This window comes from Schistocerca nitens, chromosome 4 (genome assembly GCF_023898315.1).
Source record: "Schistocerca nitens isolate TAMUIC-IGC-003100 chromosome 4, iqSchNite1.1, whole genome shotgun sequence".
In the NCBI taxonomy this organism is placed as follows: domain Eukaryota; kingdom Metazoa; phylum Arthropoda; class Insecta; order Orthoptera; family Acrididae; genus Schistocerca; species Schistocerca nitens.
In genome coordinates, this window is record NC_064617.1 from 787,098,072 (window position 1) to 787,113,515 (window position 15,444).

General features: G+C 41.2%; 1 protein-coding gene across 1 annotated transcript in view; it reads right to left on the reverse strand.

Annotated features, from left to right (window-relative positions):
• The window catches only part of LOC126253158 (gem-associated protein 5), a 413,052-nt gene that overhangs the window by 298,881 nt on the left and 98,727 nt on the right, over window positions 1-15,444 (reverse strand). Inside the window, exons 7-8 of the mRNA XM_049954316.1 lie at window positions 6,066-6,174; window positions 725-884 (exon numbers count right to left, since the gene is read on the reverse strand). Coding sequence (XP_049810273.1) covers window positions 725-884; window positions 6,066-6,174 — 269 coding nt within the window. The remainder of the gene's footprint in view (window positions 1-724; window positions 885-6,065; window positions 6,175-15,444) is intronic.

Below are 15,444 nucleotides of genomic sequence, written 5' to 3' on the forward strand. Positions count from 1 at the left end.
CACAGATATGACGGAAGCCTCTGGTTGAGACCCTCCACTCGGCTCCAAACCAAAGGACCCCAATCCAATCTGGGAACGATGCTGCAAATAGAGAGCTTCCTGCATGTGCAACTTTCTTACTCACACAGCTGCTCTGAATAGTGCAGTGGTGGGTGAAGCCAGAGCAGTGGATATACTCAGCTGCGCTCACAGGATGCGAGTGCACTCTGGGAGCACACATCTTGGCCAGGCCTAACCTAGAGTGTAGCTCTGTACAGAAGTGAAATATGGGCAGTAAGCTGCTTGGAGAAGAGAGACTAGAAGCTTTTGAAATATGGTGGTACAGAAGAATTAGATCAATAGGTGAAGTAAGTAATGAGGAGCAACTACATTGAACTGGAGAGAAAAGCAATTTGTGGCAAAGCTTGACTAAAAGAAAAGGAAAGGACCTATCCTGAGACATCAAGAAATCACCAATTTGGTAATGGAAAGAAGTCAAGTGTTTGTGTGTGGGAGGAATTGTACTGTGTGGGAGACTAAGACTGACTACAGTGAGCAGACTCAAACGGATGAAGTTGGAATAATTATTTGGAGATGAAGATGCATGGCAGATAGATCAACATAGAGAGCTGCAACTGCAACAACAACAACAACAAACAGAAATAAAAAAGTGAGTTATTGTACACAATCTGTAAGACTGTAAGAATAGCGCAGTTAACTGTGTAGCTTACAATTAATCTTTTACCTTTTGATAGAGATGGACCCCAGGTAAGTGAATAAACTGTCCTGCGATGATATAACTTCAATACTGTAGGTGGGCCACCAGACGAAACATTCATTATACCAACTCGGCCCTCAGCAGTTCCATAAGCGAGTCGATCCTCTTCTATAGGATGCCAGGCCAACTAAACATTAAGCAAGAAAATATGTAAGATACATAATCAACATACAAAATGTGAAATATTCACTGTTTACTGTGCATGTGTAAGGAGTGTTCAAGTGAAAAGGTATGAAACGTTATAAGAACCAAACCAGTTGAAATGTGCTTATGTTGCTTTGCCATAACATAGTGAGATGTGTAGGACGCAAAGGTAGTGTTATCGCCCCCCCCCCCCCCCCCCAAAAAAAAAAAAAAATCTAAATTGTGCCCTCAGCAGGCAAGATGATGCTCACTGTCTTTCCCAAGAACTAAGGTCCCATACTCATCGAATTCCTTGAACACAGACAAACCCATGATGTATACTGACCCCACAACCTATGGAAGTCCAACAAGAGCAAACAGCCTGGACTGTTCATGGAGGGAAGGATTCTGCTCCAAAATAACACACGTCTAAATGTGTCCTAAGTCACACAAAGTGTAGTGACCAAGTTCAAGTGGAAGCAGCTTGGGCATCTGCCCTAGAGCCAAGACATGTCACCCTGCAACTTCCATGTATTTGGTCCACCAAAAAAACATCTCCAAGGGAAGCGTTTCAACTAGGACGATGAACTGAAGAACACAATGGAGGACTGGCTCCTGTCATGGCCACAGGGATTCTCTGAACAGGGAATTCTTCAGCTCATGAAACAATGGGATAGTTGTGCTCAATCCTCTGGTGATTACTTTTGAATAAAGACGTCAATTATACCCACAGTGTTGTTTCGTGCCTTTTCTTTTGAAAACCCTTTTGACATTTGCCCACAAGCAAAAAAGCTTTATCAATATAAAGCTCAGCACCATTACTGAAGGAATGCGAACCCATTGGTCACATACAAAGCATATGATCCAGCACACAATGCATGTAGAAGATGGCAGGGAAACAGAGAAATTATTGCGCCAAATCCTTAATAATCAGACACTAGGAATGGCAGTGAATTTTAGCGACTTTGATAAAGGTCAGAATGATGGCTTGGCAGCTAGGAAACTACAAGGCATGTTTATGTGCTCTGAAATGAGAAATGACAAAGAAAAACAGCAAGACATAAACATCTATGGCTCTTCTGTGAATGAAGACAGTGGACAATAACCTGAGACAGCTGAAATCAGAACACAACACCACAGAAACATATGTTCCTGAATAATTTTTAATTGCATTTTGTTAGTTATTTGCCCACTAAGAAAATAACAGGCAACAACCTGTAGTAAAGAATACACCCGGGAAAGGGAAATAACATTTGCCATTTACACTGTTTTATTACTGAAAAATTATAATATGTTGTGTGTGTTCGTAGATTTTCCTGGCGAATGAGATGCTTGAAGGTCTCTCGGGCATGCAGTCGGGTTGACTGGTCATTGTAGAATGAATTTTCAACGGCGTACCATGCCATCATCATCAGGTTACTCCTGTTGACTGACGTCCTCTCCCCTCCACTGACTCCGCATATGGACTGAGGGATGTGCAGGCCATGGTGGTGGGGGTAGCTTGCGCTGACGAGATGACTGATGGGTGTCAGTAGGCATGCTGCCTTCGGCTAGTGTGGTGCCCCGTTTCCGCTGCTCCTGCAGAACTTTTATTGCTGGATTCCATGCTTGGCTGTGTTGAAATCCATTGTCCTTGTTAATAAGGTTTTCATGCAGCTGGATTTCAATTGCTTCCTTGTATACACAGTAACAAAAGCGGGATGTGTTGTGCAGGACTTCTGTGTTCTTGTATTTCATATGATGATTTGTCTCGAGGCAATGTTCTGCGATTGCAGATTTTGTAGGCACCTTTCCTTTCAGTACACCTTTCCTCGATCGTGCGAATGGTTTGCCCCACATATGCTTTGCCACACTCGCATGGTATGAAATAAACTCCAGATTTCCGGAGTCCTAAATCGTCCTTTACTGTCCCTACAAGGGACTTGATCTTTGGCGGTGGGCGGTAGATGCATTTGATGTTATGACGTCCTAGAATCCTTGCCTATTTTTCCAGATACATTGCCTGCGTATGGTATCTAGGCTGTCGCTTTCGGTGGATCATCAGGTGTTGGCTGTGGTGTGGTCTTCTGCTTGAAGGCACGTCGAATTTGGCGGTCAGTCACTATAGCTCTTCTTCTTGAGGTGGTCTAGTTCCGGTTTTAAGATTTCTTCGTATGAGATCACACAAGCTCTGTGAACCAATGTTTTTAGCACTCCTTCCCTTTGTGACGGGTGATGACAGCTGGAGGCATGAAGGTACAGATCCGTGTGGGTTGTCTTCCGGTAGACGCTGTGTCCCAGTGTTCCATCAGGCTTTTTCTGTACCAGAACATCTAAGACTGGTAGCTGCCCGTTTTTCTCCACCTCCATGGTGAACTGAATTTGGGGGTGGATAGAGTTCAGATGTTGTAAGAAAAGTTGGAGCTTCTCTTCCCCGTGAGGCCAAATGACGAATGTGTTTTGACATATCTGTAGAAGACTGTTGGTTTTAGTGGTGCTGATTCTAACGCTTTCCCCTCAAATTCTTCCATGTACATGTTGGCCACCACAGATGACAGAGGGCTACCCATAGGTACACCGTCTGTTCGTAGTAATGTCCATCAAAAAGAAAATATGTTGATGTGAGCACAAAGTTAAATACTTTCGTGAATGTGGGCCCAAATTTCTTCTCAATAAGATCCAGCAAATCCTTGAGTGGAATTCTCGTGAAAAGTGATACAACATCGAAACTGACCATAAGATCTGAGCTGGCCAACTTGAGTTTCCCCATACATTCTGCAAACTGAGCTGAGTTTTTGATGTGGTGCCCACACTTGCCAACCAATGTACTCAATACTGCGGTCAAGTGTTTGGCAAGCTGGTATATTGGCGCTCCTATAGTGCTCACTATCGGTCTCAGAGGAGTGCCCATCTTGTGTACCTCTGGAAGTCCATAGAGTCTTGGTGGTGCAGCAGCATGTGGCCGAAGTTTCTTCGCTGTCTCATCTGTTCAATGTCTATACAAGGAAGCAATTGAAATCTGGCTGCACGAGAACCTTATTAACAAGGACAACGGATTTCAACTCAGCCAAGCGTGGAATCCAGCAGTAAAAGTTCTGCAGGAGCAGCAGAAACGGGGCACCACACCCGCCGAAGGCGGCATGCATACTGACACCCATCAGTCATCTCGTCAGCGCGAGCTACCCCCACCACTGCGGCCTGCACATCCCCCGGTCCATACGCGGAGTCAGTGGAGGGGAGAGGCGACAGGTATATATACCACACCACCCGCCAGCCTAGGATGTCAGTCAACAGGAGTAACCTGATGATGATGGCACGTTACGCCATCAAAAATTCGTTCTACAATGACCAGTCAACCGGCTGCATGCCCGAGACACCTTCAAGCATAATATGTTGTATCATTATATGAGTCAAAACTCTATTTATCTTCGTTCAGTTTAATTAGCTGTGTGTTGCAAATATCACATTTATCTTAAACATTATTATGTTCATATTGTATAACAGTATTCAAGAACAATGCCAACTCTAGACACACAGTGAGGGGCGTATTTGTGGTGGCAATATTATGCCACAGGGGACATACAATTTGGGGTCTTTATCACATGCGGCTAGCAGAAGAGTTGTGAATAATGAATCTCTTCAGATCTATTTTCTACTACACTGAACATTGTGGTTTCCTGCAGGACATTTATCTATGATGTATAGCCAGCAAAGTACTAAAGTGATTTGAGGAGCATATATTTGAAATACAGCTGCCCTGGTCCCCAAATTTGTTAGGTACCATCTCCTTATAATAAATCTGGGTTAGATATATTTAGTTTGCATCATGGAAGGCGCAATACTATATCTCCACTAACAAAATCCCCATTACAAGATTTGGCAGAGAACTGATAATTATTGGATTTCAGCTGTCATTTTATTTCAAGCACCTACTACACACTGGCTTCTTCCATGGTATTCTCTTTGGCTGATCATTTTCACTATATCTCACAACATTTGTTTTCAAATTTCATCAACTCTCCATTCATCCTTTATGAAAAATTAATTATTCTCTCTTCTTCCCACACCCTAAAGTCAATATTTCTCATTCTTTTTAATCAGAGCAGAATTATTGTTTCTTATAGACATAATTTTTTCTTTTTCCCCTTGGCGCAGTTCACCATAGGTAACCTGAGTTCAGAAAAGAGGCCAATGTAGTAAACAGAAAAGTAAAAATAATTTTCACCACCTCTTCTAATACGTAACTCTTCGCAGGTTGTTCCTATTTTTAGTCTCATTTATTTCATGATCATGGAATTTCTTCAGTTACTTTTTAAGAACATGTTAGTTTTGACTCTGTTGTTTATGACTACAAATTCCTCAAAATGGAAACATAACTGAGATCCAAAATTAACCCTTTGACTGCTGCATGGAACAGTGTGTGTGTACCCCAGATACTACATCAGCACACTCCTCGTGCACTGAATGATGAATACTTCCGACTTACTCGCAATTTCTCAACTTGCTTATTGTTCAGACGTTTGAACTGGCACCGGGAAAGTTGAGAGAATTTATTTATGATATTTATAATTTTTATTGTAGTCTGTACTAACAAAACAGTCTCACAGCACAATGCAGGAATGACAGAAAACACACAATGTACACGAAGCATCATCTACTGTATTTACAGTTAACTAAGAAATGTGGTGAAATTTTGCTGAAAGCACTGACATCAGCTTTACAATGAAATCAGGTGCTGCACACTGAATCCCTGCCTGTTGCTTTTATAGCAAAGGTAAATGGTTGGGATGTGCCTACCAAAAATTAGACTGAAAACAAAGCAGTGTATTGTACATTGAAACAGCATCTATTGAATTTACAGCAAATTAAAAGATTTGTTGAGAGTATACCAGAAGTGTATTAAGCAAATGGGCCTTGTATTCTATCATATATAAATGACAAACAAGCATATGTCTCAAAACTTCTACTGCAGTTGACAGCACCATGAGTATGCCAGTGCTGTAGTCAACGGCACTCATGTCACCGAGTGCTTTGACTGTTGTAGCAATCCACTGTAGTCATAGCATTAACAAAAGCGAAAATATTACTTTGTAACATTTATGCCCCCCAAAAAATCAAACTTGCTGATAATACTTTTCATAGTTGCTATGTAAACCATAAAAATATGTCACCAACAATTAGTATTACACAAATATTTAATACTTACTGCTGTTACTTTCCCATTAATCTTCTGCCAAAAGGCGGTAATATCAATCTTACTTTTATTACTGAGATTCCACACACGAATCATTGCATCCCCTACTCCAACAGCGATCCTGAAAATAAAGCAAGACAAAAATTTGTTTGCTTTTTGGATAGTTTCATATTCCAAGTATCATTCATACGATTAATCATAGCGATATGGAACAAGTCATTTCACATTTACAGTACACATTTTTTGTAAATGTGTACGCCTGTTGACCGAGGACCAAGAGCTTTTTTTTCCTTTCTTTGTTTTAAATAATAAAGATGCAAATTAGTATTCTTACCCATGATCTATTTCCTTATTAAATAAACAAAAATTCTTCTACAATACAGGAGGATATGTCAAGGACAACATTTTTTCAATTTTTTTTTGCTGCATATCAGAAATATAATTTCATTGAGTAAGTGATCAACAACTTTTGTAGCAGCACTGTCCGCACCCCTTTTGGGCTGAAGAGATACTTAATGTGGAATAATGAATGCCATTTTTTCTTCTGGTATTGTAATTATGTACTTCATTGTCCCTTCTGGAGTGTAGTGGGTTATTTACATCTAACATATTATTTTCTCAGCACGTGTCATACTTTTCATTGGTGTAGTACTTCCAGACATGTAGAACTGAAACACAGTGAGACCATAAGCAGAAAATCACTCAATAATACTTTTACAAACAGTATTTACCATTTCTTCCACTGTTTTGTATACATTTGGATTGATTACAGTACTAGTGTCATCTGTGAAAAGAAACAATTCCCTTATCAGAAGAATCTCACCTATGTGTCTCAAAATTTTTGTGGCATAAAGAGTATTCCATAAAGTTTTAGGATCACAGTCACATTATGTTGACTTCTTGGCACAGCATTTTGGCTGACAATAATTCCGACATTTTTTGGTGAGTGTTTTGTACTGGGGATTGATAGTTCACATTGCTAACTTTATACCAAAAATTGGGGTGGAGAAGCTTGCATGAAGACAGCCACTACATGAGCGCCCTCTTCGTATATTGCTCCATCTGTGGCACGCTGGCACATGCATAATGGTGAAACTATAAGCATGCTCTCCATCGAAATGCGTGCTCGTGCTCTTTCAGAAGAAATTAAAGAAATCACTGGTTCCCACACCTTACCCAGTTAAGAGTCGCCACCAAATTTTCCCCTATTCCTTAATAACTGATTCCAGAAGGGCTTCACTGAGGCCAAGATTTCCATGGCAGAATAATCCATGGAATGTCCCGTGGAGATACAATGCTTGGCTACGGCTGACTTATCAGGTTGCAAAATTCTCATGTGATGATCATATTCAATGCATCTTTCACGAACTGCACACATTGTCTAACCAATGTAGGCTTTGCCATACTGGCAAGGTATTCCGTAGATTCCAGCCCTCTGCAATTGCAAATTGTCCTCTGCCAAACTGACAAGAGCATTAGTCTCTATAGGTGAGTGGGAGATTGCTTTGGCATACTGTTTCTTTAAGATTTTTGGCATAAACTTAGCGAAATGAACTATCAATCTCCATTGCAAAATATGATATTGGTTGGCTATATCACTAATTCCATAAAACTTCCATTTATCTATGAGCATTCTGTGATTCACAAATACAAAGGCCTTAGAGAGATCAAAGAAAATACCAGTCAGTGCTATCTGGTTACCTAATGCTTGTGAAATTTTGGTGAATGAACACATAAATGGCATTCTCAATTGAGCAATTCTTATGAAATTCAAACTGTGATTTACCAAGGATATTACTGTTGCTCAGGTGTTATACTGTTCTACAGTGTACCACCTAGTACAAAGTTTTGGAAAATGTATCAGTACTGAAACAGGTTGGTAGTTATTGACATCACTCCTAATTACCTTTCTTATAGAGGGTTTTAACAAGCTCATATTTCAACCTCTATGGAAAAATGCCCTCCATGTATCATATACATCAGAAAGGTAGCCCTTATTATACTGAGAACAAGTCTTCAGTGTCCTGTCGGACACACCATTAAATCCAGATGAGCTTTCATTTTTGAGAGAAGATATAATTTTCTTAATTTCAGAAGAAGAAGTGCTTGAGAAATGCACTGATTGAATTTTATTAGCATTTCTTTTTCAACATACTGCTATGATTTTATTTCCTGAATCGTTTGTTCTTATATTTTCTACTACTTCTAAGAAATGATTGTTGTTGTGGTCTTCAGTCCTGAGACTGGTTTGATGCAGCTCTCCATACTACTCTATCCTGTGCAAGCTTCTTCATCTCCCAGTACCTACTGCAACCTACATCCTTCTGAATCTGCTTAGTGTATTGATCTCTTGGTCTCCCTCTACGATTTTTACCCTCCACTCTGCCCTCCAGTGCTAAATTTGTGATCCCTTGATGCCTCAAAACATGTCCTACCAACCGATCCCTTCTTCTAGTCAAGTTGTGCCACAAACTTCTCTTCTCCCCAATCCTATTCGATACCTCCTCATTAGTTATGTGATCTACCCACCTTTTCTTCAGCATTCTTCTGTAGCACCACATTTCGAAAGCTTCTATTCTCTTCTTGTCCAAACTGGTTATCGTCCATGTTTCACATCCATACATGGCTACACTCCATACAAATACTTTCAGAAACGACTTCCTGACACTTAAATCTATACTCAATGTTAACAAATTTCTCTTCTTCAGAAACGATTTCCTTGCCATTGCCAGTCTACATTTTATATCCTCTCTACTTCGACCATCATCAGTTATTTTACTCCCTAAATAGCAAAACTCCTTTACTACTTTAAGTATCTGATTTCCTAATCTAATCCCCTCAGCATCACCCGATTTAATTGGACTACATTCCATTATCCTCGTTTTGCTTTTGTTGATGTTCATCTTATATCCTCCTTTCAAAACACTGTCCATTCCGTTCAACTGCTCTTCCAAGTCCTTTGCTGTCTCTGACAGAATTACAATGTCATCGGCGAACCTCAAAGTTTTTACTTCTTCTCCATGAATTTTAATACCTACTCCGAATTTTTCTTTTGTTTCCTTTACTGCTTGCTCAATATACAGATTGAATAACATCGGGGAGAGGCTACAACCCTGTCTCACTCCTTTCCCAACCACTGCTTCCCTTTCATGCCCCTCGACTCTTATAACTGCCATCTGGTTTCTGTACAAATTGTAAATAGCCTTTCGCTCCCTGTATTTTACCCCTGCCACCTTCAGAATTTGAAAGAGAGTATTCCAGTTAACGTTGTCAAAAGCTTTCTCTAAGTCTACAAATGCTAGAAACGTACGTTTGCCTTTTCTTAATCTTTCTTCTAAGATAAGTCGTAAGGTCAGTATTGCCTCACGTGTTCCAACATTTCCACGGAATCCAAACTGATCTTCCCCGAGGTCCGCTTCTACCAGTTTTTCCATTCGTCTGTAAAGAATTCACGTTAGTATTTTGCAGCTGTGACTTATTAAACTGATAGTATTTATTAGCTGTGACTGATCACTTTCAGCCATCCATTTTAATCATTAGTGATGTTACCCTGTTATGTGATGTACTGTTCTGTCTTGTTTCGCTGCATTTCATACAGACTTAAGTCTGTTGTCAGAATTACTCGCAATTACCCTCTGCCAGGCACTTAAATGTGCTTTGCAGAGTATCCATGTAGATGTAAATGTGCCATGGTGCATGTTCCTTGACTATCTAAAAACTTTTAATTTTGTGTAATTTTTGTAATGTGCAAGTACTACTGGATCTCCACTTTTTCTTGCCAACATATACACGTCTCTTTTCCTTTCACAAGATACCTTAAACCTTTTAGTTATCCATGGATTTTCACATGATTGTTTAATGTCTTCTCTGATTACTTTTAGAGTAAAGCTATTTTCAAATCATGATAAGAATTTATCATTGAATAGATTAAGGTTTATGTCAGCATTTGGTTCAGTATAAATTGCATCCCCAACCATCTCAAAATATTTGTCCTAGAGTCATTAATTATTGAATTTGATTTTAGCTGAGGGAAATCTGTAATGAAAGTCTCCGTGATTTTTATCCTAACAAATTATGCATCACGATCAGAGAGCACTTGTTACTGAGTACATAGTTATTGTTTGCTTTGAGCTCCATCTAAGAAAACATTGTCAATTATAGTCATATTGTCTTTATCCACACATACTTGAAAAATAATTACAGAGAGAAAATTTTAGGGCCCAAATAAGATTATTTTCACATTTAATAATAATAAAGAAGTTGAAGAGGACCTCAGACAAGCACACATAACAGTAAACAATGCAGAAAATAGAACTGAATTCAGGAACATCATCCAAAAACATAAATTTGACACCACAACACAGAAGAGACCAGGATGCAAATGGACAGCGGAGCGAAAAAAACAACACAGTGAACACATGAAGAAAATTTGGGCTCAGAAAAAACATAAACAATCATCATAAAGGAATTCAAGTTCAAACGCTCTCTTAAATGGGAATAATCGATAATAATAATAATAAAGTCATAATAGTTTAAAAATACATCTGTTACATATTGTTTATTCAGACAAGACAGGTACCTGGAATAAATGCATTTATGAGCTTGATAAGTAAAGTTCAGTATAAGACATTCATTAATCCTTCATTGATATACAACTTTTTACTGTAAATGATATTGTGGTGTCTTTCCAACTCCAGGAGTTTGTTACTGATTTGATTGGTTTAAAAGAGGGGGGAGGGGGGGGGGGGGGGGGGGAAGGGACCAAACTGCTTGGTCATCAGTCCCTTGTTCCAAATGAAACAATGTCACAAGGGGGAGAATAAAACAAACAAGACATACAACACAAAACAGAAAGAAAGGAAAAACCACAGGAATAAAGGAAAGGTAACAAATACTAAAATGAACAAAAGAGGACAAGAAAACAACAGAGAGACTAAAGAAACAGTTAGAAGAGAGTAAAACAAGAAAACAGATTACAGTGGCCATGAGAATAAAAAGGGAGAAGCCAGCCACTCTGCAACACATTGAAACCTCCACCATAAAAGCACTAGGGTGGAGGACACGGAGGGACAAAGGACTTGCGCGAAATCTTAGATAAAATGATAAAAAGCCACCCTCATGAATAAAACATAAAACTAAAGCTGCTGTTGAGGCATTGTTGCCCAACAATGAAGGTAGGGTGCTGGGAAAGTTAAAAGACCACCGCAGAGTGGCTAAAAGTGGGCAGTCCAGCAAGAGATGAACGACAGTCCTTTGTGAGCCACAGCGACACCGAGGTGGGTCCTCGGGATGGAGGAGGTTACCATGGGTTAGCAACGTATGGCCAATGCAGAGACGGCAAAGGACAAATGATTCCCTGCGAGAGGCCTGCATGGAAGACTTCCCCACATTCGTATTCTCCTTAATGACACGCAGTTTGTTGTGAGTACTGTTATGCCATTCCATTTCCCAAAGCCGAAAACCTTGTGGCATAAGATAAAAATGGTTAAAATTGCTCTGAGCACTGTGGGACGTAACTTCTAAGGTCATCAGTCCCCTAGAACTTAGAACTACTTAAACCTAACTAACCTAAGGACATCACACACATCCATGCCCAAGGCAGGATTCGAACCTGCGACAGTAGCGGTCCAGACTGTAGCGCCTAGAACCGCTCGGCCACCCCGACCGGCAGTGGCATAAGACAGAACGCAAGTCAGGTTCAGAGAAGCCAATCCCCATAAGTGGTTTCCACGTAGCCTACTTGGCCAGCCTGTCGGCAAGTTCGTTGCCTGGGATTCCAACATGACCTGGCATCTGGGATTCCAACATGACCTGGGGTCCAGACAAACCCCACTGAACGACTGAACTGTTCCAAGGCTGTTCCAGGGCCTGGATGGTTGCTACCATAGGATGACAAGGATAGCACTGGTTGATAGCTTGTAGGCTACTCAAGGAGTCAGTACACAGAAGAAATGACTCCCCAGGGCATGAACGGATGTGCTCAAGAGCATGAGATATAGCCACCACCACTGCAGTGAAAACACTGCAGCCATTGGGCAAGGAATACCGTTCAATATGTCCTCCATGGACATATGTGAAGCAGACATGACCATCAGCCATCAAGCTGTTGGTGTAAAACATTTCATGGCCTCGGTACATGTCAAGAATCGACAGGAAGTGGCAGCGGAAAGCCATGGGGTCAACTGAGTCCTTAGGGCCATGTGATAGGTCCAGGGGAAGCCACGGCCTGCGTGTACACCATGGAGGTGTACATGAATGGACCTCAAGTGTAGGTGGTAAAGGCAAGGACTCCAGTTAGGATAGAAAGGATCAGATGCGAGCTGCAATTGTAAGCCCTGACCTGGGGCGCTGATGCGGGAGATGAACCACCATGGGTAGGGAAAAAGAGATGGTAATTCGGACGCGCAGGAGACCTACGAACGTGTGCAACGTAACTGGTGAGCAGTTGTGCACGCCTAACCTTCAATGGAGGGACCCCAGCCTCCACCAAGACACTAGTCACCGGACTCGTCCTAAAAGCTCCCATCGCTAGTCGAACACCACAGTGGTGCACTGGGTCGAGTAAATGAAACGCTGAGAGTGCCGCTGAACCATAAACCACACTCCCATAGTCAAGGAGGGACTGAACGAGGGCTCTGTAGAGCTGCAGCAGTGTAGAGTGATCTGCACCCCACCTAAGCTGACAAAGGTTAGGAAGCCAAGTCAATCGGGTGTTGAAAACCAGTCCTAAGAATCAATATGTCTCTACTACAGTGAGTGGATCGTCATTAAGGTAAAGTTCTGGTTCAGGATGAATGGTACAACACCAACAGAAGTGCATAACGCATGACTTTGCAGCTGAAAATTGGAAACCGTGGGCTAGAGTCCATGACTGCACCTTTTGATGGCTCCCTGTAACACCAGTACTGGTGGAGCAGTACAAAATTCAGAAGTCACCTGCATACAGAGAAGGTGCGACGGGCGGCCCTACACTGCTGCTAGACTGTTAATGGCCACTAAAAATAGATATACAATCAATACAGAGCCCTGCGGGACTTCATTCTCCTGGATATGGGGGCAAACTGTGGGAATAACCAACTTGGACACGGAAAGTAGGAAGTGACAGGAAATTTTGGATAAAAATCAGGAGCAGGCCTCGGAGACCCCACTCATATAATGTGGCAAGGATATGATGTCGCCAGGTGGTGTAATACGCTTTTTGTACATCAAAAAAGACGACAACAAGGTGTTGGTGTCTGGAAAAGGCTGTTCAGATGGCATACTCGAGGGACACAAGATGATCAGTGGTAGAAACCGCCCTGGCATGAAGTCAGTAGGCCACATGACTAAGACCCAATCTAACCCTGGCACACCATACGTTCTAGCAGCTTACAAAGAACGTTGGCGAGGCTGCTGGGCCGATAGCTATCCACATCAAGTGGGTTTTTGCCAGGTTTGAGCACTGGTATGATGGTGCTTTCCTGCTATTGCAATGGAAAGACGCCATCGCACCAGGATGGCCATTGCTGGGAGTCCTGATGCCCCAGGCTGACGGCCATCTACTCCTTGGCATACACGGGGAGTTAATGGCGCAGGCTTCAGCAGAGCGATCCCTGTGTGGTCAGGTGGCTACAACCAACAGGGTACATGGCGGCCCTACCACAACGGACTGGCTACCGTGCTGGATATCAGGTGTAGCCAAGCAAACATGTCCATTATCATTGTCAGCGCAGAAAACGATACTACACAGTGGATGGAGGAAAATGCTCCCAGGAGGGTGACCTCACCGAACAGCTGGAGAATGAGCGGAAGTGCAGATCCACATCGACAAAGAATGGACGAGGTCTCAGCGCATGATGGACATGATGCACCGTGTAAGGCGCCCTTCCCCAATTGGCTCGCTCTTTGGGAAAATTTGGAAAAGTGGAGGTCAAACCCGACAGTGGACCATCACATAAAGGCCGAAACATGTGAGATTCCTTTTAGTCGCCTCTTATGACATGCAGGAATACCTCGGGCTTATTCTAACCCCCAGACCTTCAGGGGTTTACTGATTTATACAGTATTGTCTTAACTTATTAGTTCTTTATTGACATCAACTCTGGTACAATGTAAAAGAGGGTCTGATGACACTATGCAGATCAGGGTTAATAAATAAATAAAATACAGAAAATATGCAGGCAATGCTCCGAGAAAGTGAACCTTCCTATATTTCACAAAAATCTAGTAATATAACTTTTAATTATTAGTTCTGCACTATGACAGTCATTCTTAAATGACCAAGAATCAGAAACAAACAAAACTGCCTGAAAATTTCAAGGATAAATTCATATTATGATGGTAACTTTTAAATTGTTTAGAAGCCACATTGCAGGCCTTATATAAATACTGGGCTCTGGTGTCTGTCATACATACAATCTCTAACCCACATTTTGCCAATTTTCTTGGCACATGAATCCACAATCTACATCAAACATGAAAAGCCACAACCATTTAATCATTACACACAGTAGAGCCTGGATATTTTTAATGCTAGTGACATTTCACAATAAATATTAAAAATATTTGACACTACAGAGGTTGCATCTTCATTTTGCTTTCTAGCCTCTCATCTGTATGCTAAGAATAAAAACCTTTTCTTACAGTACTGTGAAAATTAATACATCTGGTTCCACCCAGTGACTAAATATTATCTATGGATTCACTGCCATATCTGGTGGTTGCTATGAATATAAGTAAGTCCAAAAAGCTTTCAGTTCATGAAAATCAATATCATATACAAAAGATATGTTCCTTTGAGAGTATCTATACTTTACTGATTTTATTCTTTGACCAATCGAGAATCACATCTAAAACGTCATGGGTAAAAAGTAGACCCCATACTTGTTTTTCATGTGGATTCCTATCCAAGGCATTAGCACTAAACCGCAGAGCAGGAATCTGTAACACTATGTTACGTTTCCTTGTTCTGACATTAGCTGGCAGTTGTGCTTTTCTTGATCTGATTTCCCCATCCACAGAAGTAGGAATCACAGCAACTGTTTTTTTACTCATATCGTCTTCATCATTTGTCCTCCATTCCATCACCACCATCATCCACTTTCTGTTTTGAATCTGTATCGTCATCACTTTCTACCTCGTAATCTGGACCAATATCACTGCTGTCCAAAACTCACTGCTGTCCAAAACTTCATTAGCCACTTATTCCATATTCATTTACTCTCAGAATGAATAACCAGTCTGTTCAGCCTGTTATGAATGCTGAGATGGGCCTGTTAGAGGATCCATATTGTGCAGATTAACTACAAGACACTGTCAATAATAACCATACATTATTACACCAGAATTATCACAATAAACACAAAATGTTGATAAATAAGACAGACAAATAACAACTACACAACTGGTGTCA